General features: G+C 40.8%; 1 protein-coding gene across 1 annotated transcript in view; it reads right to left on the minus strand.

The window, feature by feature from the left end:
- Positions 1–1,096: 1,096 nt before the first annotated feature.
- Positions 1,097–27,210, minus strand: part of LOC143988491 (vomeronasal type-2 receptor 1-like) — a 70,185-nt gene continuing 44,071 nt past the window's right edge. Inside the window, exons 3-6 of the mRNA XM_077488108.1 lie at positions 19,402–20,271; positions 16,775–17,005; positions 12,404–12,527; positions 1,097–7,541 (exon numbers count right to left, since the gene is read on the minus strand). Coding sequence (XP_077344234.1) covers positions 6,463–7,541; positions 12,404–12,527; positions 16,775–17,005; positions 19,402–20,271 — 2,304 coding nt within the window. The 3' untranslated portion in view covers positions 1,097–6,462. The remainder of the gene's footprint in view (positions 7,542–12,403; positions 12,528–16,774; positions 17,006–19,401; positions 20,272–27,210) is intronic.

A 27,210-nucleotide genomic window follows, 5' to 3' on the forward strand; every position in this document is an offset into this window, starting at 1 on the left:
TCTGTAGGGGAGGAGGGGTTTTCTCAGTTAAGCACACTCTCCTGCCTATATGCCTGAACTAAGAGCAGATGGATTTCAGGAAGTAAATGCTACATTAATCTTTTGCCCTTACTTAAGATGGCCACAACCAGAAATGCTAGGGAGTGTTTTTCAAAGTAATTTGTCAGCAAAATAAAGCATGGGCAGATCGATGGATCGGCGAGTTTGGTTTGAATATTAATAAAGACTTGAATGACAGTCTTTTTTTCACTGATAATGGGGTATTTTGACGCAGTAAGTGGGTTTAACACTGTATGATCATATAGTCTGACCAAATCCCCATATTTTTTGAATATGTTCAGGTGTTTTTAAATAGCCTTGCAGGCTTTAAAGTGGTTGTAAGCCCTAGAATAAAAAATCTGCAAGACAAAAGCGTAACGAGTTAGTATGCATAGCATACTAGCTCATTATGAATTACTTACCTGAGATCGAAGCCCCTGCTGCGATGCCCGTTCACAGCACTCCCCTCCCATGCATGTGCGCAGGAGCCGCCAGTAACAGCACAGTCTAACTGAAGCAATGACACATACTGCCATTGCTTCAGTGCGCATGTGCCGATAACGTCGGCACATGCAAATACAGGGGATATCTCCTAAACAGTGTAGGTTTAGGAGATATCCAGTGTAGCTAAAGGTAAGCCTAATTATAGACTTGTCTTTAGTAAAATGTGGTTGTAAAGGGTTTACAACCACTTTAAATTTCATTTTTGTATGTGTGCTCTGTAATCTATTTTGTACTGTTTGTTGGTCTTATAGCAGCACCATCTTGAATGTAAACGCATTTTAGGGTGTGCCCCCCAAGTATGATTTTGTTACCACAATGTGGCGACACTCTTCATTCCTTTTCTTGTGTATGGCTACAAATGAGGACACAGTTTAAATTAGGTGTTAAGTAAGGATTTAATTTTGAAAATCTGGAAACGTTAACTTGTACTGTACTAGCGACATTTAATCCCTATAGTTTATACTGTATTCCTGCAAACAACTCAAGGAAACAGAAATTATTTGACAAATTTGGAAACTTTATTTTATCCATTTCATCATAAACACAGACAAAATTATTGTTTATAGAGACTTTATTCAACTCAAAACCCATCCAAAAACATAATTTGTTAAAATAATATACAATAGTGTAATGAGAAACAATTATAACATTATGTGTGATGGAAGAACCAGATTACATCTTGTACCCGAACATGCATCCTGTGCATCATGCATTACTGAGAGTTTTCTTGATTCATCCTCATTCAGAACTGTGACATACCATGGCCAAGCTTAGGAGTGGTTATCACTCAATGGCCACTAGGGCTTAATAAGAACTGGGATTTTAGGCTGCACCTTATACAGCCTACACATATATAATGAAGGAGGGCTTTCTGTGACCACTGCTAGGATATGGCGTTTTTACAGCTACCAAGACAAGGGTTCAAAAATATGCTACTAATTAAGCCTGGATTGTAAGCCTGCATTATACAATCAATGTGATCCTAAATATCCTTTAATTAAAAAAATAAATATAATTACATATTATATTAATATCCAACCAGTCCTATTTAAGAATCTTAATCAGCAATAAAATTTTTGTAAGTCCTAACAGAGCTGCTGAATTCTGTCTCGCAAAACCTAAAATTTTAGACATCTTTACAGTATACAGTTTCTTGAAATAAGCAGATTAAACATTGTGGTCCAAAGGTGGTAGTGTCCAACCTGAATGATCCTTGTATGGGGCCTACTTAAGATAAGAGGAATTTATAAGGAGCAAACGTGGCCATACTGGCAGTATCTGTGCTGTTGTTGGTATGGGAAGTTCTATGTTTAGATCAAGGGCGGCTCATCCATTAAGGGATCACGGGCACCACCCATCCTATCAATGGCCGCCCCCTAACCATACGTCCACCCCCTTTCAGGATGCTGGGAGCATGGATTTCAATGCAAGGTGGGGTGAGCGGGGGGGCTGGGGGGTTTAGGTGCTGCCGGCCGCCGGGGGTGGTTGTTTGCCACCCCCAAAAGAAAACCCTGGTTTATATTAAAATAGAAGTAGGTTTTGTTTGTTTTTTTAAAATCATACTTACCTAGGTGGATGCAGCATCTGTCCCCAGGCACCTCTAACACTGAGAACCGAGCAATGGAACACCAACGTTCGCTCAGTTCGTACAGCTTTGTTCTACCCCTCCAGTGCTTACTGGAGTGCTGGGCTGTGGAAGGGGCGGGAGTTGCCGGCTCAGTCCCTCAGCGGCTCACTGAGAGACTGAGCTGGGTGTCGGTCCAGGCATGTTGGTGGATCCCAACTTCATTGTCGCAATCTTGCCTGAGCCTGGACTTTGTGATGTCAGTCGACAGCAGGCTTCAGCTAGCTGTCTGCTGAAAATGGGTCACAGGAGCAAACTGCACTCTTGTGAACCATAGAAGAAGTAAAGCCAAACAAGCTTTGGCTGTATTTCAAATTTAAATGCAATAACATTAAAGAAGACTAGAATCAAACGCTAATGAGTTATTGTGTGGCTTTTTTCACATTTTTGATATTTTTGAATAAAGTATTGATTTACTACAAAGCTCTGTGATAATTTTTGTGGTCTCTTCGGCAAGTGTTTAATAGTTTACTTGCCCAATCTTCTGACCTCCTGGCAGCTAGCACTCCTCTCCTCTACTCCCCTATGCTCTGGCAGTTCACAGTCCCTTGGCTTATTTACATCCAGTGCAAGGTTATGAGCTCTGCACCGGATGTGATAACGTCAGAGGAACTGAAAAGGCCAAAGCATGGGAGGAAGAGGCTGCAGGCACTGGTCTAACTGCTTTTTGCAGCTTCCTAGACCTAAGCAAGCATTTACTATTTAGTCCAACTGTAAGGGAGGATTTTTACTTTCCTTGGAGTTCAGCTGTAACTGGTTAAAACAAACCTTATAGTGGAAGTCCATGCAAGATCGAAAATCCCTGCATCTATAGACACCAGGGATCTAACACTAACCTATCTAACCCTGTAAAAAAAATAGAGTATACATACCTTCTTGGAAGTTGATCTGACCCACTCCGACCGGATCCCACGCTGAGCTGTCAGCCGTGGCTTCTCTGGCAGGTGCCGAGGAGACAAAGGACAATGGAAGCCCCATAGTACTTCTATGGGTGACGTCACTTCCCATTCATTTCACAGCCATTGTCGTTCGTGTCCTCTGCAGAGCTTTCGGTGCTGAAGATTGGGTCGGAATGGGTCAGATCGGCTTCCAATGTATATTCATATTTTCTTTACAGGGATAGAGAGGTTAGTGTTAGATACCTGGTGTCTTTAGATGCAGGGGTTTTAGATTTTGCATGGACTTACACTTTAACAGTGGCTATTTTGTGGTATCTTTTGTCTTCAAAGTGATCCCTGTGTTGTTTTTCGATGCACCTTGGATTATAGGTCAAACCTGTACATAGGTTCTAGATTTCTGTCCAAGGTGATTCAAAGCAACACAGCACTTCAAAACATTTGTTACCTTAGAAATGTTTTAAACTGGGTCATGTTCACTTTAGCGCAACAGATTTTTGGTAGACTATTGAGGGCATGGTGTCTTGGAGTCATTTTTTCCATTATAAAAATGTACAACACACACCCAACCTTCATAGATATTGCTGTATAATGATCAGTAGAATCTGTACATATACAGAATTTGTCCCAAATCAACTTCAACTGATCACTGATTGATATGTGTCATAACATATATTAGAACCCTTTCACACTGTGGCGCTTTTCAGGCATTTTATCACTAAAAATAGCGCCTGCAAAGTGCCTGAAAAATGCCTCTCATGCCTCCCCAGTGTGAAAGCCCCAGTGCTTTGACACTGAGGCGGTGCGCATGTGGGGCGGGAAAAAAAAGTCCTGCAAGCAGCGTCTTGGGGGAGGGGGGAGCGCTGTATACAATGCTCCTATATTGCCCCTGCTCATTGAAATGAATGGGCAGCACTTCCGAAGTGCCTGAAAAGCATTTTGGAAGCACCAGAACGTGGGCACTTTTAACCATTTCTTTGGCTGCTAGCGGGGGTTAAAAGCACCCCGCTAGTGGCCAAAAAGCGCAGCTAAAACTATGTAAAATCCACGCTAGATTTACTTTTACCTTTACCGCTAACGGACCCACCACCCAAGTGTGAGAGGGGTCTTATAGTGTTATTTTCATATAATGAACATTCATATACATAGTTTTATCTCTGAGAAAGAAATTTGACGAATGATACAAATGGCAGTAGGGTTGATTTACTAAAACTAGGGAGTAAAAAATCTGATGCAGCTGTGCATAGAAACCAATCAGCTTCCAGGTTTTATTGTCAAAGCTTAATTGAACAACGGAAGTTAAAAGCTGGTTGGCTACCCTGCACAGTTGGACCAGATTCTGCGTACTACAGTTTTAGTAAATCTCCCCCAGTGCGTCATCAACACTGGTTCTAAAATGTTGAAAATCATTTGATTTCAATTCTTCTTTCTTTCTAACTAAAGCCTAAAATATAAAAAGACGTATACTTATTTTTGTTACCTAACCAAATTGCTGACTATCCACAAAAATAAAGTATTGGATGTTATAGTTAATTACATCAAAAATTTATTTGGATCTAATCTGATACAAATCCTAAGCCCTTGTACACACGGTTATAGATTCTGACTACCAAATCCGTCGGACTAAGTTGTCGGAAAATCCGATTGTACATAACGTGATGACGTTATTTCGTTAGACGGGACTACGTTCAGGCTAGTAGCCAATAGCTTTGGTCTAGGAATTTGATCTGAGCATGCGTGGCACTTTGTCCGTTGGAGCAGGCTACACATGATCGGAGTATGTCTGATAGGAGCATTTTGTCGGAAAATTTTACCGGCAAGTTGGAAAACTTGGTCCATCGGATATTCCGACGGAAATAGTTCAATGCAGACCCCACACAGTCAGAATCTCCGACCGTGTGTACAAGGGCTAAGAATGAAAAATAAATGTGCATTTAACCTGTTCTGAGAAATGCAGTGCTGTCACTGATGAATTCCTAAGAAAACCAGTTGCCTGCTTGTCTTCAGTACTTTTACACTTATTGACCTGAAACAACCATATGGATTAAAAAGTCAAAACTTCTGATCTGTATACTTTTTCCAAGCCAGTGCCTCAAATTATTGAAGCCAAAGTGTCAGCATTGCAGCATTTTTAGAAAGAGATGTCAGCAATATAGTGCAGGTTGCTTCTAAATGGGATAAATACACTTACACTACAATTATACTTTATCAAACACCTCCCTGCTTGATTCTGAAGGGGAACAAATCGAAAACGAAGCCTCAAAACATTTCTATACTTCAATAATAGCACAACCACATGTAGAACATGCCTTCTTTTAAATTGTATTAAAAAGGAATCCAATAAAATTGTATTAAAAAGAAAACAAAATCCCAAAAAAAAGAAAAAAGAATCCAATAAATTGTATTAAAAAGCAATCCAATAAAAGGGAAGATTCCATATACTGTATTTGCTTGCTCATGCTTATACCTTACTGATCTCAATAACGCACACAGTGACATTTAAAAAAGATTAGTGCTAGGTGTGCACTGCTACTACTTTTTATTTAAAATTTAATTTCCCCTTATTTTTTTGTAAAATATATTTTTTATGCTTTCATTTTTATTTCCAAAATCAGACCTGAATATAAGTAAATATTTCAGAAAAAAAAGTTGTTCTTATGTTACAAAAACTCTTAAATTTCATTACTTCTGTATCTTCAATGGATAGAAATATGTGTAATAAAATGGCAAGGAAATAATTTTCAGTAAGTCACGACAGCCAATAAGAAATCAGCTCTCATTACTTCAGCAACATTTAACAGCCTAAAGGTAAACTATAATGGTTTTGGATCAATTATATTTTTGTTTTTGTTAAATTTACATACAGCAGGGCATACGTGCTTTGCAATTCTGTTTGTCTGACTGAAATCTCAGACTTATCCTTCTGATTATGGAGGTAAAGAGGAATTTCTACTCTGACAACTCATTTGAGTTCTGTAAACAAGGGGCTATTATCAGCACAGCTGAAAGGTAATCATGGTACACACTATAATTTTTTTTTTCGTTCAACCCAGCAGGCTGTTGCCTACTGATGCCGCCTGATATTTGACCCATGTGTACGGCCCTTTATGTTGTGAAAAGAGGCCAGAGTTCCAGGTTCTGGCTGGACAGACTACGTAATTATAACTTAATATTCATGTTTATGTGACCAATAAGGAAAACATTATTTAAAACATTTTTTAGCCCTGGCCATAATAAGCAAAAAAAGAAAATGTGTAAAAAACACTATACCTTCACGTCCCTGATACATGGTCTCTGTGGATTACTGTATGTTACCACTGTTTTCATTGTTATTATGTATGCCTGGTACCATTTAGGTAACCGTATCAAATACACGTGCACATGCCTTTAATCATCAATTTAATCATCAAGCACAACTGTGGATACTGTTGTACTGTTGATCTCGCTAGTAATGGAAGCTGAAGTTGCTGGTGCACTCTTATCATTGGTAGGGCCTTTACCACCAACAATTTCTTCTGTGTTTCTTTCTGGTTTAATGAGAATTATATACCCTTTGGGGACATAAATACAACCAAGCAAACCAAAACTAGATGCTAAAATGGCAAAGATTTCAACAGCTACTTTGAATTTCCCTCGTGTGCTAAGGTAAGCTGGAACAAAAGAGATCCAAACAATAAAGAACACTAGCATTCCAAATGTGATAAATTTAGCTTCGTTAAAATTGTCTGGAAGTTTTCGAGCTACAAAGGAAGTTATAAAGCAAAGGATAGCAAGAAAAACATCAAACCCAAACATAGAGCACAGGAATTCAATGGAACCTTCGTTACACTCAAGGATTATCTTAATGTTTTGGGATTCCATATTTTTATAAACCCAAGGTGGCTTCAGGATCAAATAAGCCGTACATATCCCAACTTCGATAATTAAACCAGTTACTGCAACTATTCTTTGATACAGTGGTTTCATGACTATCTGAAAGCTCTTATCAATCTTATCACCCTTATCACCCTTATCACCTTTGTCAACCTTATCACCCTTATCGCCCTTTTCGCCCTTACCGCCTTTTTTGCCCTTCTTAGCTTTAGCAGCTCGCTTGGCTAACATCAGAACAATAGTCTTTCCAAGTATACTTGAGAGGCATAATGAAAATCCAATAGCCAGAGTAGTTTGTCGGGCCATACATGACCATGCCACTGGTTTGCCTACAAAAAGGATAGATGTCATAAACGTACATACCAGTGAGAATTGAATTAGAAAACTCAAAGTGCGGTCATTAGCCTTGACTAATGCCGTATCCCTATATATTGTATAGATAATAGTAAAAGCAATAACCAAGGAAGCACCAAACACAGCCAAGAATATCAGTGTGATCCCCAAAGCTTCATCTGTGTTCAGGAACTCCACTTCCTTCAAAACACACTCATTCTTTGGTGTGTTAGACCAGAAGTCTGGAAGACATGCTATGCATTCTCTTGCATCTATGAAAAAACAGTAATGAAAATTGAATTACTGAAAGCATTTGATGTAGCTATTTTAATCAGTTGAGCTAGGTAATATTTCTATTTTTATATGATAAAAGTATAAGTACTCAGTAATATGTATTAGTAAGAGTTCTCTAAGTTAGAATAGCTAACTATAGTTGGATTTGACTTAGAGTCTGTCTTTTGCAATCTCCTATGTGCCCATGCTCAGAATGAGAGTGGAAGAAGCAGCACAAGGAGCCAGTCAGCTGAACATGCTGATAGGAGGAGAGAGCAAAATCACAAAGAGATGAGCACATCAGCATGCTGATTCTGCTTTTATTGTCCAGTCACAGGCTGGGGAGGGGACAGGACTAGATGGGCAGAAATACAAAACCAACTGGCAGGTAAAACAGTTTCAATATATGTATTTAGTTGTTTGACTGGAGTTCAGTTTTGAAGTGAACCTGTTGCTTTCCCTGTGGAGGACAAACCAACAGATTTACATAAAGTAGAAGTGAAGGCTAAACATGAATGCATTTTTAAATATTGCATCCCCATTGTTTTTATATTCAATATGCACTTTTTCTAGCAAATCACACAGTGAATACCTTTTTTATAGTTTTTTTATGCAGTTACTTGAACACAAATCTCTGGCGAGAGTGTGCGCCTGTGCAGATGCTGGGTGGGAACACTCTCCCAACTCATGGAAGCCAATGGGATCCTGTCATAGCACTTGGATTACTGTAGCCTTGTTGGCCCTTCACAGACAGACACACAAGCCTGTGCTATGTGGTTGTGTGAGCACAAAGAAAAACTTTACATACCTTCCATTTGGATGACTGCAAAGAGAGGAAGCCATGCATTTCATGACTGAAGCTTACACAGGTCTTAGGACTCCATATCTGCCCTTTGAATGGCCAAGACCCAGTGTTGTAATATGGGAAGTAAGACACATGTTCCCCATAACGTGAAGTACTGGATATCTCTTCAATTTTGGCAGCTGAACAGAGAAGTGGAGCATTGAGAAGAGGGAAAGTATGTGAAGCTGGGTCTGGGGAGAAAGGCGGTTAAGCGAACCTTTGACTTTGCCCTACATAAGAGACTAATGGATAAACCTTTTGGAAAGCTCTTTAGAAATATCCTCCTTTGAAAGGTCAAATGTTATAAAGGTTGCTTCCATTTCTCTATTTTCACAATTGTTATATCAAATTGGGTGTTAATACTCATCTCTATATATTTGCAATACCTCACACTGAGAGCTGACCATCTAGGGACTGTCAAATAGCAACCCTCCATCTTGGATAATTTTGCCCATTATTATTGCCTGAATGTCCCACCACCCTCTAATGCAGTGGTTCTCAACCTAGGGGTTGAAGGACGATTTGCCAGGGGTCCCGAAGCCTGTACCGCTCTCCCAGCCTTTTCGGGGCCGCCCATCAGGGCTGTCCCTGGAGCCCACGGCCGCTCAGCAGGGCAGTCCATGGAGCCTGTGGCCGCCCCACTGGGCTGTTCCCGGAGCCCCCTCTGCCTCTTTGCAGCCACCCATTCAGTTCATGGCATGGCTGGGGGGCAGAGACTAGAGGTCAGCTGACTGGCGAGGAATGTGAAGTGGGAGGGGCTGGAGGAGACCCTATCAACTGATTTTGGCATAGATGTCACTGCTACGATATACCACAAAGTTGGGGACACAGTGAGTAACACAACTTGTGATTATAGTTGCCATTAAAGGTCCCCACTACAGTACTCAGATCAGCAGAAGACCTTGATCAAGAGTACCTAAGTTGGCTGATCAGAACTCCCCCCAGCACTGCTGCACATCCCATTCCCCCCACTAAGGAGTAAGAGAAGGAATAAAAATAGAGAGGGGGGAACAAAGGGAGAGAAAAAGAGGGGGAGGAACAAAGAAAAAGGGAGAGAAAAAATAAGATATAAGAATAAGAAAGAAAGACGGCTAGAGAGAGGAATGGGGGGAAAAAAACAAGAAATTAGCATAGAGAGAGAGATAAAAGGGAAAGAAAGGAGAAGAAAAAGAAGGGAGTGGTACATCCTAAAATGTATCATAAGGGGTTTTAATAGTGTATGAGTGGAAGGGACTCAGGGAGCGCTAAATATCTGTGGGTTGGGGCAAAAAAAATTACTTGTTTTGCCATGGGGCTCACAACCCGCGCTACAAAAAATATTTTACTGTTAGGCATCCCCGCAACTTGGGGAATTTTATCAAGGGATTATGGCACTAGAAAGGTTGAGAACCAGTGCTCTAATGTCTATGGTCATTCTTAAAGTAGAACTCCAGGCACACAGTTAAATACACAGCATTCAATACACAATGTATATTTGTTACCAATGTTTTATTTGCCAAATAATGTGTAATTCTATCAAGTTAATCTTGTTATTTACACACGTCTGCCACATTACAAAGACAGAAGAAGTAACACACATGTTCCTCAATTTAGCAACACTGCCTCGTATACAATATCTGCCTCCAGTCTACTACCAGTAAGCAAAATCAACATTGTCCAGTTAGCAGAGAAGTAATTCGGAAAGTATTAAACCTGGATAAGTTAATAGTAGTGTGATCATCCTGGAGGCGCAGTGTGGCAAAGGCAGGTAAATCACAAGATTGGCTGGAGAAAATGACAACATCTTTGTAAAGAAAAAATCCAGAAGCGCATTTGTGAGGTCAGGCACTGATGTTGGCTGAGAAGGCATGGCCGCAGTCTCCATTCTAATTCATCCCAAAGGTGTTCTATTGGGTTGAGGTCTGGACTCTGTGCAGGCCGGTCAAGTTCCTCCACCCCAAATTTGCTCACCCATATCTTTATGGGCCTGGCTTTATGCACTGCTGCGCTGTCATTATGGAAAAGGAAGGGGCTAGCCCCAAATTGTTCCCACAAAGTTGGGAGCATGAAATTGTTCAAAATGTCTTGGTATGCTGATGCCTTATCCGTTACCTTCACTGGAACTAAGGGGCCAAGACCAATCCCGAAAAAACAACCCCACACAATAATCCCCCTCCACCTAAATGATTTAGAGGGGTAGCCAAATACTGTTGGCAATATAGTGTGGATGAGCGAGTTTGGAGTGGAGGAAGTTGACTGGCTTGCACAGAGCCCTGACCTTAACTCGATAAAACACCTTTGGGATGAATTCGAGTGGAGACCTCGAGCCAGGCCAACCTCACAAATGCGCTTCTGGAAGAATAGTCAAACATTCCCATAGACACACTCCTAAACCTTGTGGACAGCCTTCCCAGAAGATTTGAAGCTGTTATAGCTGCAAAGGGTGGGCCAGCTCAATATTGAACCCTGCAGTCTAAGACTGGGATGCCATTAAATTTCATGTGCTTGTAAAGACAGGCGTTCCAATACTTTGGCAATATAGTGTCTATCCAGTGCATTTTGGGGACTCAGTAGCACCCCCTTCATCAGAGCTTAAAGTGTAATTTTACCTTTTCACAAAAAATGAAAAGGTGGACTAACAGCTACAACTTTCAGTGCCCATGCAGCCAGTGCAGTAGTCTGGAGATTTATAAGCCTCAGTCTTCTTCCTCTTTTTTTCTTAGAGATGCTAGGACAGATCAGAACAATTCAGGTTTGTCACTGGCCAATCAGAATTGTTCTGATCCATCCCAACATCCCTAAGGAAAGAAGAGAAAAAGACCATTGCTTTCAAATCCCCAGACCACTGCGCTAGGACAGTGGAAACTAATTATTCAAGGAGGTAAATGCAGTAGGGACCAGAAGGTGGAAAATGTGATGTGTGTTAGTTCATCTTTTAGTTTTTGTGAAAGGGGAACCTACATTTTAAACTCTAGATGGAATAGGACCCCAAATCTTGGTGTTTTTTAAGTTAAAGTATGCAGCTAACATGCATGTTCTTAGCTGTTTGTTGCAGTAGAACGTCCATGCACAAGCTATATGTCATCTGGACCAGTTTCAATCCTACACAGGATCATACTATTTTACAAGCTCTCATGTTTAGGGTATTGAACAAGGGAAAAATAGAGGAGGAGCAATGGACAAGGGAGGAGGAACAGACAGACTTGGTGCCCTAGAAAAGAGTAGTACTGGGGCAAAGCTTTTAAACCAGTCCAGTCTTTTAGTTCCCTGAGAATACAGGTTAAGCGCCTTTGTGCACTGATCCACATCTAATATCTATGGGTACAATAAATGGTAAATATGCCAGCTCAAACTTGGTAAACAGTTCCAGCTAAAATTACTGGATATGTATATGCTCTTTAAAACCCAACTCCAGACAAAAAAGTTTTATTCTCTTTTGATTAAAGTAAGGAACGTTTGGAGCCTCTGTCAAGTTTTTAATGACATCTCTGTCATGGACACAGACAAACCGTTTTAGTGGAAGGGTCAAAACAGAAATAGTAACACTTACCTATTCTATACCTATACTATACAGTGGGGCAGTACCCACACTTCAAGTGTTAATTGCTAGTTTTTGTCTAGGAGAACCAGAAAAAGATTTACACTCATTCTTCCACTCTTCCTCTTAACTAAACCTGCTCCCACGGTATCCATATTCCCACAATCCACCAGTCTAGGGTCCAGGTGTCATTAAGACATAAGGATGTGGAAGGACAGTCCACCGTTGGATCGTGGAAGAATTCTGCTTGCCGGGAGAGCCGGGATCAGGTATGTAAAACTGTTTCTCCTTTCCCCTGGACAAAATGAGCAATTAACCTCTGTAGTGCAGGCACAGCCCCAGTGCAAGTGATCATTTTAAATCTGCCCAGAGTTGGGCTTTAAAAATCATTGTTTGAAATGCTAATTTCCAAACAAAAAGGACTGGGATACATTTTTCGGAATAGCAAACCTGATTGCATCCCTCGAATTTTTATCATAATAATGGAAAAACTTTGTTACCTGTTTCATTAGTAATTTCTCCATCCGCACATGGAATGCAGTCAAAGCAGCACACCGGCTCTCCTTGTCTAATGCCTTTCCTTGATCCCGGGATACAGCTGATGCTACAAACAGACTGGGGAGACTAGAGAAATGTGCATAATTAACATCACTGATGTTTGTTGTATATGTATCATTCATCTGTATTTTCTTCTAATTGTAGCTAAAAATGCAAACAACAAAATCTGAACATAGGCCAAAAATTACAGTTAGCCTGATGTGCTCCTTGTATTGTTTCTTCTTGTTTTAGAAGAAATCTTTTTCTTTCTATACTACAGCTCTCATAAATGACATAGGATCTCAGAATGGGGATGGGTGGATGATTGACAGCTCTGCCCCCTCCATTCAGAGATTTTGTGTAATTTTCAGAAGCTGTATCATTCAAAGAATGAATGGCAGATCGGGCAGGAAAGGGCAGACATAGTCAAGCTCTCTTGATGACAGGCTTCTGACAGCCCTTTTGCTGCATTAACCATTAACCTACAACACACCAGCTGTTTTTGGTGGGGGGGCAAGTTTTCTCCTAAAATAAGAAGAATCAACATAAAAGACAAATCATACTACCTGTAAGTTCTGTCCCTTGTGCTGATTTTCCTGTTTGCATTTTTAGCAAGAGTGCAATGGTCCCTGAGAGGGTAGTAAAGACTTTGCCTTTGACTTCTCAGATGGAAGAAGCTCTGCTAGCTCTCCCCCTGGTTGGGGAGGGAATGCTGGAATATTTGGCTGCCGATCCTCACACCAGTTACAATCTTACAATTTTTTTATTTTAGTTCAAATTTTTTCACTTTTTCTTAAATTCTGACTTCAAACTCTGAAACTCTGACTACTAGGAATGAGTTCTCTGATTTATTGGTTCTCTGGCATTGTTTTTCTATAAGTGACTGTTTCACAGTTTGCCCCAGCATGCTGCTGACTCACCTGTGAATCTTTCCTGGATTACTGGACCTTTTTCCTTAACTTGCACTAGAACTCTTTTCTTGCACTGCACTGTGAATAACTGGACATTTTTTCCTCTATTGTACCTGGATCTCTCAGTCATGCTGCTCACTTACACTGCACTGCAACTCCTACAGCTAAAACAAAACTATTTCTTGGATAAAGGCAATTTTATGACTAAAGAGATACATGCATCATGTCACAGGATGACGTCTCCGCCCTTCAAGTACCTGTGCTAACTTGATCCCTGCTTGTCAGCAAAAGGTTGCAAGACCATCTTGCACTGGCGCCAACCTCAAAAGCCTACTTTCACTGACATGCCCTGACTCGACTCTGATTCCCATGGATCCTCCAAGAAAGGCCAGATCAGCTCCTGAACACTTGCTCCACTAAAAACAAAGCTTTATTTATATTGGACTTTATTGCAGATGATAAGTTGGACCTTCTGTGCTTAACTGAGTCCTGGCACAAACACGATAATAGCTTCATTTTCAACCAACTCACCCTTCCAGGTGCGGATTACATGACCTCCCACGTCTCTCTGGCAAAGGTGGAGGTATAATTGTTATTTACAGCTTGCTCCACAGTTTATCCCCTGTTAATGTAATGTCTTTCTCTTCTTTTGAATGCCCTATTCGAGGTCTGTGTTCCCCACTCATCTGTTATTGGTACTGTTTATCGACCACCCAAGTTTTGTAGAGCTTTCTTAGATGGGTTTGCTGATTTTCTTTTATTTTTGTGCCTTAGTTTTAAGAGAATGCTTATCCTTGGGGATTTTAATATACACACTATATCTAATTCTTCCAGTTTAGCTAAAGATTTTCTGGCTGCGCTGGGACGCTTTTACCTAACTTAATTTGTTTACACCCCCAAGCATATTAAAGGACACACCGTGGACCTTATCATTGCTAATGGCTCTTTTGTCCCTGACTCCTCTTCCCTTGATTTAGGACTGGCTGATCACCTAGCTATTGTTTTCAATCTGGAATTAGCTGTTTCTAACACCTGTCTCCATCTGTAAATGATCACAATTGGGCTTCTATTATTCAGCCCAAATTTGAAAATTCCATTACTTCCTCCTTATCCTGCATCTCCTTCTCTGTCAACCCTTGTTGACAAAACATATGTCCTTAATTATGCGCTTTCATCTTCCCTTGACACCTTTGACCCATTAAAAACTTGAAATGTCATTTTCTTGTCTGCCTCCGTGGTTATACCGACCAGCCGGCACGTCCGCCGGCTGGTTGGAGAGCAGAACAAAGCCAAGATCAGCTTTGATCGGCTCACGGCTATGGTAACCCGGAAGAAATTACCTGACATCACTGCCAGACCCCTCCAGGCTGGTTTTTGGCAACTGCACATCACAGAAATCACTTGGTCAAAGTCACTAACGGCCTTCTGTTAGTTTCTGGCTCACTAACTGTTCTTTCTCTACTGGATCTTAGTTCTGCCTTTGATACTGTAGACCGCAATCTTTTACTCTCTCATCTTGAAAAAAAATTTGGAGTCTCAGAATGAGCTCTAAATGGTTTAAATCATATCTTACTGATCACTGTCACTTTGTTTCTCTTGGGGGATTCCAGTCTGAAGTTGGTCAATTCAATTTAGATGTTCCTCAGGGCTCAATCTTGGGTCCCTTACTTTTTAGTATTTACATGTTTCCACTTGGCCTATTGCTTAGATTACATGGGCTCAATTATCACTTCAATGCTGAGGACACCCAGATATTCATCCACACTAAACTGGATTCTACTTTGTCTACTTCTCTCCTATCTAACTGTATTTGTGATATAAAAACTTGGATGAGACACAAATTCCTTCAATTAAACTGTAACAAGACTGAAGTCATGCTTATTGGCACCCCCCATCAATTATGTAAGGCCAGTCCTGATAGTCTATCTACTAGGCACTGTACTTGGCTTCAGTCTAAATTGAAAAATCTAGGGGTGATATTTGATGCTAGTTTAACATTTGATCCACATGTACAAAATGTTGCCAGAACACTTTTTTTCCACTTGAGAAACATTGTGTTCTCCCAACTTGACTACTGCAATGCTGTACTCGCTGGTTTACCTTAATCCACTATTAATCAACTAAAATATGTACAAAATTTGGCACCCAGAATCCTGACTAGGTCTGGTACAAGTGACCGTATTACCCTTATCCCGGAGTCCTTTCACTGGCTTCCCATAAACCTTTGCATAGACTTTAAGATCCTCTTGCTCACCTATAAGGCTCTTCATGGCTTGGCACCCCATTATCTGTCTGAACTTTTATCAATGTACACCCCCCCCATCGTAACCTTTGCTCCTCAAATTCTGGTCTTCTGTGTGTCCCCCCTACTCACCTACACTAAATGTGAGACATAACCTTCTCCTGCTATGCCCTAAAACTCTGGAATTTACTTCCAAAGAGCATCAGAGAATCATCTTCTTTAAACTCAAATCAAATCTAAAAACTTTTCTCTTTAGACAATTTTTCACGTAATTGTCCCTATTTTCTTTTGTTTTATCCTGTGTATTTCTTGTGTTTTTGTTTCTCTTGTCTTTGCATAGCGCTTTGAGAAGCTACCTTTAAAGGAGCTATATAAAATAAAGTTTATTATTATTATTATTATTATTAATAATATTATTATTATAGTAAATTAGCTGATAAACACACAACTCCCCTGACTTTTCACGTTTAGTTTGAGGCTATTATACCATCAGCAATATAAATTCTACCATCAGAGCAACAATAAAAATTACCAGAAGGATGAAAATGAATGCAATTCAGAAGAAATGGTGTAATTTTTAGTTATTAACATTCTTCTTTAATTTGGGTGCAGACTCCTATTTATAGTATTACAGAGTGGTTTATTACTATTAATTAACAGCGGGCCCTTATCTCACTTTGGCGCACTTTGCTGAGATTTGCTTATATGTATTTTAATCTTACAAAAATGTAATACAATTATTTTTTATATATACTGCATGTGTCATATGGTGGGTATTTAAAAGTGAGTTCTGTATATAGATTTTTTACATATTATTCAGCATGTCTGACTGAGTTATCTTTCATTAAAGAGTCACGTTATACCTTTAATTGGACTCTTTGGTTACCTGAACAGAGATGGTGGAAAGTGGTGGAAAGTAGGGGGTTTGAGTCACTCCTCTAACACATTAAGTTGCATGTGTAAATAGCAGTTTGAGCTATTCAGCTTTCTAAAAAAAAAAGGCTTTCAACAATGCAAGTTGAACATTTTGGAGGGCGATTTCCTTTTTATGCTATATGAAAATATGACTAAAATATTAGCAGTTTCGATGAACTTTTAGTGATGATGTACTATATATAGAAAAAGCAGACTAAAATATGTTTCTTTTGCAATATATTATTTTTAATATTGATAACACCTACCTGGCCATTTGGTGTATTCCAAAATATTGAGCTGTTATCTATTCTGAGTTCATTAGATCCTCCAGAAGCTGCGAATTTATAATGTCCTATTTTAACAAATGACAGAGTATTATTATCGCGCCACTGCCAATTTAAAATATCGTAATAGCCATCGACATCTCCTGATTCATCAAACTTGAGGGATTCATTTGTAAAGACTGTAAATTTGGTGTTCTTCAAATAGTACATAAGCTGTAAAAAAAGCAGAAAAAATGAAAGTACGCCCTATGGAGAGGAAAAAATGAAAATAGTTGTTTTTCCCTCAGTTAAACCAACTTTTCTGGTGTAAATCTTAAGGTAAAAATATTTAAATTCACACTGGGGATCCTTTTATACAGTGTTGGAATTGTGTAGTATGTACCAAGCATGCCTCAGAAACTGCTAGTCATGTATGCAGGCTTATTCAGTAAGGTTAAGGACAATATGTACAACACCCAATTAAAGCACTATGGTAAACCTCACACAAAGGAAGTAAAATAGATTCCAGTTGCCAGCATCTTTCTCCTCTTTAAACATTTTTAGCAATATAAAATCATCTATCATCATCTTTCACTTTTTTACTGTGAATAAATAATGAAGTAGCGCTCACAATTAAAACTAAACAACTAAACTAAACAAACTCGGCGACCCTTTATCCTGAAAATGAAGCCCTTCTGCAGCATGGAGTGACAGCGTGCTGCAGAAGGGCTTCATTTTCAGGACAAAGGGTCGCCAAGACTAAAGGTAGATTGGAGTGATAATTTGGATTCTGGATCCCTTGCCCCGGAGCCATCAAGGAGGAGAAAGTGATCGCACTGTTGTCCATTGACGCACCATTTGACCCGTGGGTGTCTTCCTTGAAGGTGAGAGGCTGGTACAACTGGAAGAGGATTCTGAATATATTCATAGTAGTATTCTAGATTGGACTCCCTTATCAGTCCCTGTCCCCTTCATCTCTGCTTGCTTACATAGAATTAGGAGACTGAACATTTCCTTGAATTATCAAACTATTTTTTGATGCACTTTTTGATGGGAAATTTTTTTAGATTGATTATTGATGCACTTTAAATATTGAAATATGGTTATTTTTAATCAAATTAATTGAATAACAATAAGAAGATGTGATGCACTTTATACACTTTATTGCACTTTATTCACAGGATCAGATTTATTAGTATCTTGAACATTTTATTTATCGCTATAATTGTTTGTTAATAATTGTTTGTGCCAAGACACAATTTTAGGAGGAATCAGTGTATTTCAAAGCACATTTGCACTTTTTTTAATTTCTTTTTTTAGTTGTTTAGTTTTAGTTGTTAGCGCTACTTCATTATTTATACACAGATTTATTGATGCCGGTAACACTATAGAAGTCTAGCTGCTTTCCACTTTATACCAAGCACTTTATATCACAATTTTTCCACATTTTTTATACGGTATAGTTTAGTTTATTGATTGTCAAGCACTTTCTAGATAGTGCATTGGTACTCTACCTTTTCACTTTTTTCACTGTCACTCTGCCCCTTAATTTCTAGGATGCCATCTAGGCTCTGGTCTTAAGCTGAACATTTTTTTTCCTTTAGGACCTCCAAGTATGACCAAAATCACCCTATTCTGAGAAAAGCCCTGTACCCTCACTGAAAATGCAACCTTTTTCAAAATGGCAGTTGGCTGGAGTCTGCAAACAAACTCTGTACACATCCCAACTCAAAGCTTTTCCCTCAAGAAACACCCATGCAGAATCCCTAAATTTCTGAAGAAAATTCTACATCGAACTGAGATGATGGCTTCCCCAAAAAGGGCCACTGTATCTTTTACAGTGATTATCTTAGTCATCACATGACCAACACTGAACCAACCCATAATGATCACTGGTCCACAGGTAGGTAGCGGGAAGGGGGGAAGAATAGGGAAGGTGGAGAGAATATTGTAATGAAGATAACTGGGGAACTACACAGGGGGGCTTCTCTGGCTCACAAGCTGCAAAATACAGCCATGTGCTAGCAACGTTATTAGTAGAGCAAAGCTTAAGTACTGTACAAGTGCAGTAACCCCAGGCAACCTATTAAATTTAGATTTACTGAAAAGAGGGTTTAAATTAGTTATTATTGATTACTGCATTTTTTTTTTCCAAGCACAGCTTTATTAATCTGCAATATGACTTCTATTTAAGTGAAATATTATGGCTGATGAATCTGTGCAGATGTGTCGAACTTTAGATATCTAGTTACTTTTTAAAGAGATAAAACAATAATGAGTAATTCTGCTGGCTGGCCTTAAATATTCATAAATTATAATATCAGAGCATAGTTAAAGCATATATTAATCTGTTGGCGTCTAGCGCATGCAGATATGCGGCCTCTTGGCAGCCAGGCCTTGGCGCCAAGTGGCTGCATAGTTGTGTGCAATAGCACCAATAGAGCTGTGCCTAAAGCATGTGCCATGTGCGCTCCTGGCACAGTACCTCCTGATCGCTCCTTGCAATCGGGAATTTTCTGATCATGTGACCGCCGTGACAGCCAACTGATGTCTTCAAAAATGGCTAGAAGAAAAATGTTACACTGCTCTGACTTCATTCCCCAAAAAAATCAAATCTACTGAACTCTTACCTGCCAAGGCTCAAAATTAAGCAAATTTGCACATTCATTACCAGGAAAGGGCCCTGACCCTTTAACACATACATCTAAATCATGGAGAGCATTAGCAATGGTGTACACAGCTTTATAGACACTGTATGTGATCCGAAGCTCTGACACATCCTTGTATGTGTTATTAAGATCAGAAAGTTTCTCTTTTCCAGTGCAGAGCTGTGGAGAAATATTTCTTTTTCGACCTGCAACAATTGCTTCTATAGTGATGTTGGTATAAAAGGCTGCTCTCTGGGTGGGCCAAGTACAGTTAAAGGCCTCTTCCCAGAACTCATAGACTAGGTCATCAGTGCCGGGGCCATGCTCTGGATGTATGTCCAAGAGGAAATCTTCAAAACCTGGTATATGTGCTTTACGAATTGCAAAGCCAATTGTTCCTCCAAGGAAAGATAAATACTGTGGCTTAGCTATCAGAGCTGATGTAGTCCAGGCCTCACTTGCGATATATGTTTTTCCAGTGATATTAGTTTCTGCTAGGGCTTCCATTAATGGACTAAGATCAATATCGGAAGAAAAGATGACGATGACATTGGCTGATGATAGACGTATTGTTTTAACAATAACATCTATTGTTTCTTTGCTGTAGATCCGTGGAAGTGTTTCAGAAAAAGCAATACACACACCATTTTTTTCTACCTCTTCTTTGAAAACTTTGATTCCATATTTGCCATAGTCATCATCTGCTGCTATTGTACCCACCCATGTCCATCCAAAATATGTTACTAGATCAGCAAAGCCTTTGGACTGGGCTAAATCACTGGGTATAGTGCGCAGAAAGGATGGAAATTGAAATTTATCACTGAGCACAGAGCAGGAGGAAGCGTATCCCACCTGTAAAAAAAAATGAGAATTTTTAGTTTTGTATTATGCTGCCCTAAGCATGCTTAGTACACATGGGAGCTGGATGCAGACATGCATGTGTGTATGAATGCTTGTAGTGCACCAATGGTTTTATAGCACTCCTTACTAAATGGGTAAAGACAGCTGAGAGCCAATGGCAATGACATTTTGTACAAACAACTTTGCTGACACTAAACATTTTTTTTTAAATGAATGCAATATGTCTAAATATAGGTAAAATGTACCTCTCTCTTTTCCTTTGTTTCATCTCTATCTTTTAAATGTAAGCTTTTTTTCTGCTGTTTCAGACTACCTGTTCTAGGGTGGTTATATTTGTTCTCCATGCCCGCCTTGTGTATGTGAACATAGCGACCCTTTTCTGCTCACAAGATGGGACTACACATCTACTTGCAGACATATTCAGTTCAATGGGAATTGTAGTAGCGGAGCATGTGACCAGAAATAACGGCACTGCTTGCTCTAGTAGCAGCGAACAGCATCAGTGGAGAATAGGGAGCATGCACAGGACAAAAAAGAGGGCTCAAAACAACAGTAATGGCAAAAAACAAAGGAAAAAGTAAAACTGCCATTTTATATTTGATATTTTGAAACAATGATTAAAAGAAAAGGAAATTGTCAATTTAACCTCTAAAACCTTTCCTAGAGCGAGGCTGTGCATACCTTCTCTTTAGTGTAATAAGCAAGCCAGCAACACATGAATCCATTTCCAAAATATTTACTAGTGCAGCTCAACACGTTTCAAGGGTGAACCCTCTTCTGCAGAGCTAATTGCATTGGAAAAAGTTTGCCTTTAAAAAGTCCATCCCTAAAAGGCAGACTTCGGGTGCATGCACCCTGTCTCCAATTATATGCGAGTACCTGCGAGGGTTCCCGCAATTAGCTGTGAAAGGCAGTTCCATTAAAAACAATGAGAAATTGTAGGCTCTCGCAGCTAATCTCACCCACTAGCATGTAATCTCTCAAACAATGATCACATTCGAGGGATCAGCCCTGGACCCAGGCAGTGTGTGTCCAGGGTCAAAAACTCCCATGTGATGGCTGCATGAATGATTATACAGTATCTCACAAAAGTGAGTATACCCTTCACATTTTTGTAAATATATTATAATACCTTTTCATGTGACAACACAGAAAAAATGATACTATGCTACAATGTAAAGTAGTGAGTGTACAGCTTGTATAATAGTGTACATTTGTTGTCCCCTCAAAATAACATAACACAAAACCATTAACTTCTTGCCGACCAGCCGCCATCGTTATATGATGGCAGGTTGGCTCCCCTGCGCGAATCGCCATAGCTGTATGGTGGGCGCTTCAAGGGGTATAGGAGCCGATACGCATGGCCGGCGGCCGCAATGACTGCCAGCAACCCACGATCGCTCCTCAGAGAGCCAGATTGGGGATCTGTGTATGTAAGCAGACAGATGCCCATTCTGACAGGGAAGTAGAAAGAGATCTGTTGTTCCAAGTGATCAGGAACAGCAATCTTTCTCTACTCCCATTAGTACACTGCCCCCACAGATAGAAACATGTCCCTAGGACACACTTAACCCCTTAATTGCCCCCTAGTGTTAACCGCTTCCCTGCCAGTGACATTTATACAGTAATCAGTGGCTATTTTTAGCTCTGATCGCTGTATAAATGTCAATGGTCCCACAGGTGACTGGTGACGGTCCAACCCCACGCTGAAGAAGTCCCCGGCTACAGGACGTACCGCGTATGGGGGAGGAGTCATGTCTGACGTCACACGCAGCTATCTTTTAGGTTTAAAACAACCTTACACGCTGTTTTAACGAGCACTCGTTTATGAGTGCAATCATTGTGAGTATATTTGTAATTATTTCAATTTGAAAATAAACTAGGTTATACAGAGAGCACTAGATTGTCCTCTTCCTCTCTTTTATGATTGCACATTGTGAAAGTTCAACAGCTGTAGCGATCTACGATCATCACCCCAGAAGTGGGTATAAGTCTCTGTGACCTGTTTCAGGTCGAATGTATGAGGTGAGAGGCTTGAATATCTGTGGTGGAGGGACCTCAATCACCACTACGTTGTTCTGTCTGCCAGATTCACTTGGGGAAGCTGTATTTTGATTCATCCATGTGCTTGAATTAACATTCTTGGCTGATTTTTATTGAATATCAGTACTACTATAATTATGGACTATTAGTTTAATTTTATTGCACTGCACTATCTTATTTTTACTGTTCATATGAGGGATTATTTTTGAATTTACCTTAAGTGTCAGCTTGCAATTCTGGTGTTTCTATTTGTGTTTTATTTATCTCCGCTGAATACTGTTTTATTTTAAATTGATATTTATAATACTAAAAAGTAAAAAATATTGGGCTTTTTTCAAAAGTGTTGCTGTTATTTTTGTTTATAGAGCAAAAAATAAAATCTGCAGAAGTCATCAAATACCACAAAAAAGAAAGCTCTAATTGAGGGGGAAAACATTTTTTGTTTGGGTGCATCGTTGCACGACAGCGCAATTGTCAGTTAAAGCCATGCAGTCCCATATCGCAAAAAATGGCCTGGTCATTAAGGGGGAAAATTTTCTGTTCCTTAAGTGGTTAATGTCTAAACCCCTGGCAACAAAAGTGAGTATACTTCTAAGGGAAAATATCCAAATTTTCCCAATTAGCCATTTTCCCTCCTTGGTGCCATGTGACTCGTTAGTGTTACAAGGTCTCAGGTGTCAATGGGGAGCAGGTGTTAAATTTGGTTTATCGCTCTCACTCACTCATACTGGTCCATTGAAGTTCAACATGGCACCCCATGGCAAAGAACTCTCTGGGGATCTGAAAAAAAGAATTGTTGCTCTACATAAAGATGGCCTAGGCTATAAGAAGATTTCCAAGACCCTGAAACTGAGCTGCAGCACGGTGGCCAAGACCATACAGCGGTTTAACAGCACAGGTTTCACTCAGAACAGGCCTTGCCATGGTCGACCAAAGAAGTTGAGTGCATGTGCTCAGCTTCATATCCAGAGGTTGTCTTTGGGAAATAGACGTATGAGTGCTGCTGGCATTGCTGCAGAGGTTGAAGGGGTGGGGGGTCAGCCTGTCAGTGCTCAGACCATACGCCGCACACTGCATCAAATTGGCCTGCATGGCTGTCATCCCAGAAGGAAGCTTCTACTAAAGACGATGCACAAGAAAGCTCACAAACAGTTTGATGAAGACAAGCAGACTAAGGACATGGATTACTGGAACCATGTCCTGTGGTCTGATGAGACCAAATAAACGTATTTGGTTCAGATGGTGTCAAGCTTGTGTTCTGGCAACCAGGTGAGGAGTACAAAGACAAGTGTATCTTGCCTACAGTCAAGCATGGTGGTGGGAGTGTCAGGATCTGGGGCTGCATGAGTGCTGCTGGCACTGGGGAGCTACAGTTTATTGAGGGAACTATGAATGCCAACATGTACTGTGACATACAGAAGCAGAGCATGATCCCCTCCCTTCAGAGACTGGGCCGTAGGGCAGTATTCCAACATGATAACGACCCCAAACACACCTCCAAGACTACCACTGCCATGCTAAAGAAGCTGAGGGTAAAGGTGATGGACTGGTCAAGCATGTCTACAGACCTAAACCCTATTAAGCATCTGTGGGGCATCCTCAAATGGAAGGTGGAGGAGTGCAAGGTCTCTAACATCCACCAGCTCTGTGATGTCATCATAGAGGAGTGGAAGAGGACTCCAGTGGCAACCTGTGAAGCTCTGGTGAACTCCATGCCCAAGAGGGCTAAGGCAGTGCTGGAAAATAATGGTGGCCACACAAAATATTGACACTTTGGGCCCAATTTGGACATTTTCACTTAGGGGTGTACTCACTTTTGTTGCCAGCAGTTTAGACATTAATGGCTGTGTGTTGAGTTATTTTGAGGGGACAACAAATTTACTTTATACAAGCTCTACATTCATTACTTTACATTGTAACAAAGTGTAATTTCTTCAATGTTGTTGAAAGGTATAATAACATATTTACATAAAACGTGAGGGGTGTACTCACATTTGTGAGATACTGTATGTGAGTGGGCATGATTAGTTGAGGGAGCCAGCAGCCTCCCATTGTTTTCAATGGGGCAGCCTCTCACAGCTAATCGCTGGGAATCCCCGCTGGGCTTCTCAATTATAATCAGAAGCAGGGTGCATTTGCAAGTGCACCCTTAGTGCAATTCAGGTAGCTCTGAAGAATAGGGTGCGCCCTTCAAACACGTAAGCCTCTATGCACATTTGAGGCACCAATTACATGCTATTGTACAGGTTCAACTGTGTCCAGTGTCCAGTGGTTTGAGCAAGCCTCAGCGTGAACAGATTTAATGTTACACTCACTTTTGCCAAGCACTTTTGTAACTACACTATTTACTTAAAGTTTATTAAGGATTTTACTCATAGCACCCTCTAGTGTGTGCTACTAGTGGTGAGAGTAGGAAAAACATAGCTGGCTCTGGGTTAGTCATTAAATCTAGGTCAGGGTTACTAGAGGCCAGGGCTGGATGATATAGCTTGGCAGCTCTCTGCTGCCTCCCCCTGTTTCTAGAACATTGGAGAATGTTCTGTAACTAGTGGGTGCAGGCTAGGAGTCATGCCATGAATATTTATGGGCCTTCAGCCAATCCCTAGGAGTGGGCCTGGCAGGGGACTGAGAAAACCTATAAATAGACATGGGCCAATATGAGTAGGAAAGGTTGGGTGGAAGATGGAGAAGAAGTGCAGAGGGATGATGTCGGTGGCCCTTGAGGGACCCCTTACTGGGTGGGGGGGGGGGTCTGGAGCTTGGGAGGCTGGCTTGGAAGAATCCCACCACAGTAGAATTGGGCTTAGTGTCTACAAGGAAGGGATGTGCTAAACTATCCACAAAAGGGATGGAAAGTTCCTAGTCTGCAATTGTCTGTTTCTGAATTAACAAATTGACAGTTAGTTTCACCAGGAATGATCAGCAGTTGCTACATATAGTGAACTATGTTTGTGCAGAAGGAAGGAAGAAAAGGATATTTGAAAATAGGGAGGAGGTTTTTACTTTGTGCTGTGTTTTGGATGTTTTTAAAGTTGGGCATCCCATATTCCTCTACCCCATCCAAGTTATCACCCCAGATAAAACAACAAAAAACAAGCCAAGGACTGTTTTCTGCATTGAGTGAAGGAAATTCTGTGTGACTGGCTGTGCAGCAGTGGAGAACCCTAACTTCAACAACTCCTACGGGGGCAGTGCTACATACACAATGACAATGCACTTTCTATTTGTTTTTTAGTATTGCCCAAGGGTTCCCTAGCCTGGAGAAAGGCTGTGGATATTATCTTGTATTGAACATTTTCATTTTGTATTCTTTCAACACTGGATCAATGATAACTGTTCCTTCTTACAACTTTTATTATGAGCTGATTTAACAGTTAAAAGCAGGCTTTAAATTCGTTTTTACAGGTTGGGTAGTCTGTGTATTGATTCCGTACATGCCATTGGCCCTTGATTTACACTACCTTTCTATATGGTTGTTTTTCATTGGAGCAAACGTTATAATTATACAGCTGTACTTATGTGTGTTTTCAGTTTTTTTTGCTACGTGTGTTTAAATCTCTGCTATATCTGTAAATAACTGTCTGTAGAACCAGTTATTTTAATACAGTAAAATCGAATCACTCTCTATCCTGTATCTACAGACTAGGCCTGCCATTTCTGCCCCACTCCACCAATCATAGAAGACATTACTACAGATTCTATGAATGGGGGATGATTGGAGGAGGAAGGTTTTGGCAAAATGGGGACACAGCAGCACAAGAGACACATCTCACTGAAGGTAAGTAATGACCCTTGTGCTGTTTTTTTATCTTTTTATTTTAGATAAACTTAAAGTTATACTAAAGTCTTGTTTTTTGTTTTGTTTTTTTCTATGAAAATAATAAACTTGTTATACTTACCTGCTCTGTATGGTGGTTTTTCAAAGAGCAGCCCATATCCTCCTCCTTCTCTCGGGTCCCCTGCCGGTGCTCCTGGGCTCTCCCTCCTGCCAAGTGCTCTTACAGCAAGCAGCTTACTTTGGGGGCACCCGAGCCAATCCACTGCTCTGTGTGTCCATTCAGACAAATAGATGCGGCCCCCCTCCCCTCTCCTTATTGGCTCACAGACTTTGTGTCACGTACCTTACAGCGGAGTCAGACTGCTGAGGGTGGCCTCTCGCATGGTTCCGGTCACCACGCCCCTGAAGATGGGAACAGGGAGCGTGAGGACACGAAAGGGTGCAGGTGCCTGCAGATGGAAGTAGAAGGCCTTGGAGATGCTGGGTCCTCACGGTAGAAGAGGTGTAGACTGGTTACGTAGGTAGGCACCGGAAGGTCAGCAGGGGTGCAGGAAGCACTACGTGTCTGGAACAGGCAGGATCGGCAACTGGCAGGCAATGCGGTACAATAACAAGAGACAGGTGCGTAATCAGGAACAAGCAAGGGGTCTGGTAACGTGCAAGCAAACGAGGTACAGAATCAGGAGACAAGCCAAAGTCGAAAGTTCAAGCCGGGGTCAGAGGTAGTCCAGGAGATAGCAACACGGGGAATCCAAGAGTGGGTATCAGGAACGGGTCACAGGAACAAGGATCACAGGAGCAAGATCACAGGAGCAAGGTCACAGGAGCAAGGTCTCAGAAGCAAGGTCACAGGAGCAATGATCAGGTCTTGCAGGAACAGCTGAAGACGATCCAGCACTGGTGTCAGGCCAGGACCCTGTTTATATAGAGGGAAGTGAGCCAGGATTGGTGGAAGTGGCCGTCCGTGCGTGAAGACGTACATCCGTTCAGTTTGTGCGGGTGTTTTCGCGTGTTCGGATTGGCGTACATCCACGTGTTCGGTTTAGCATACGTCCGTTCGTCCTGGAATTCGTATGCCTCTGACGGAGACACCGCGCATGGCGCCTGGA

Source organism: Lithobates pipiens, unplaced genomic scaffold (genome assembly GCF_037356315.1).
Source record: "Lithobates pipiens isolate NorthernLeopardFrog02 unplaced genomic scaffold, aLitPip1_a1.2 Scaffold_18, whole genome shotgun sequence".
NCBI classification, from domain to species: Eukaryota; Metazoa; Chordata; class Amphibia; order Anura; family Ranidae; genus Lithobates; species Lithobates pipiens.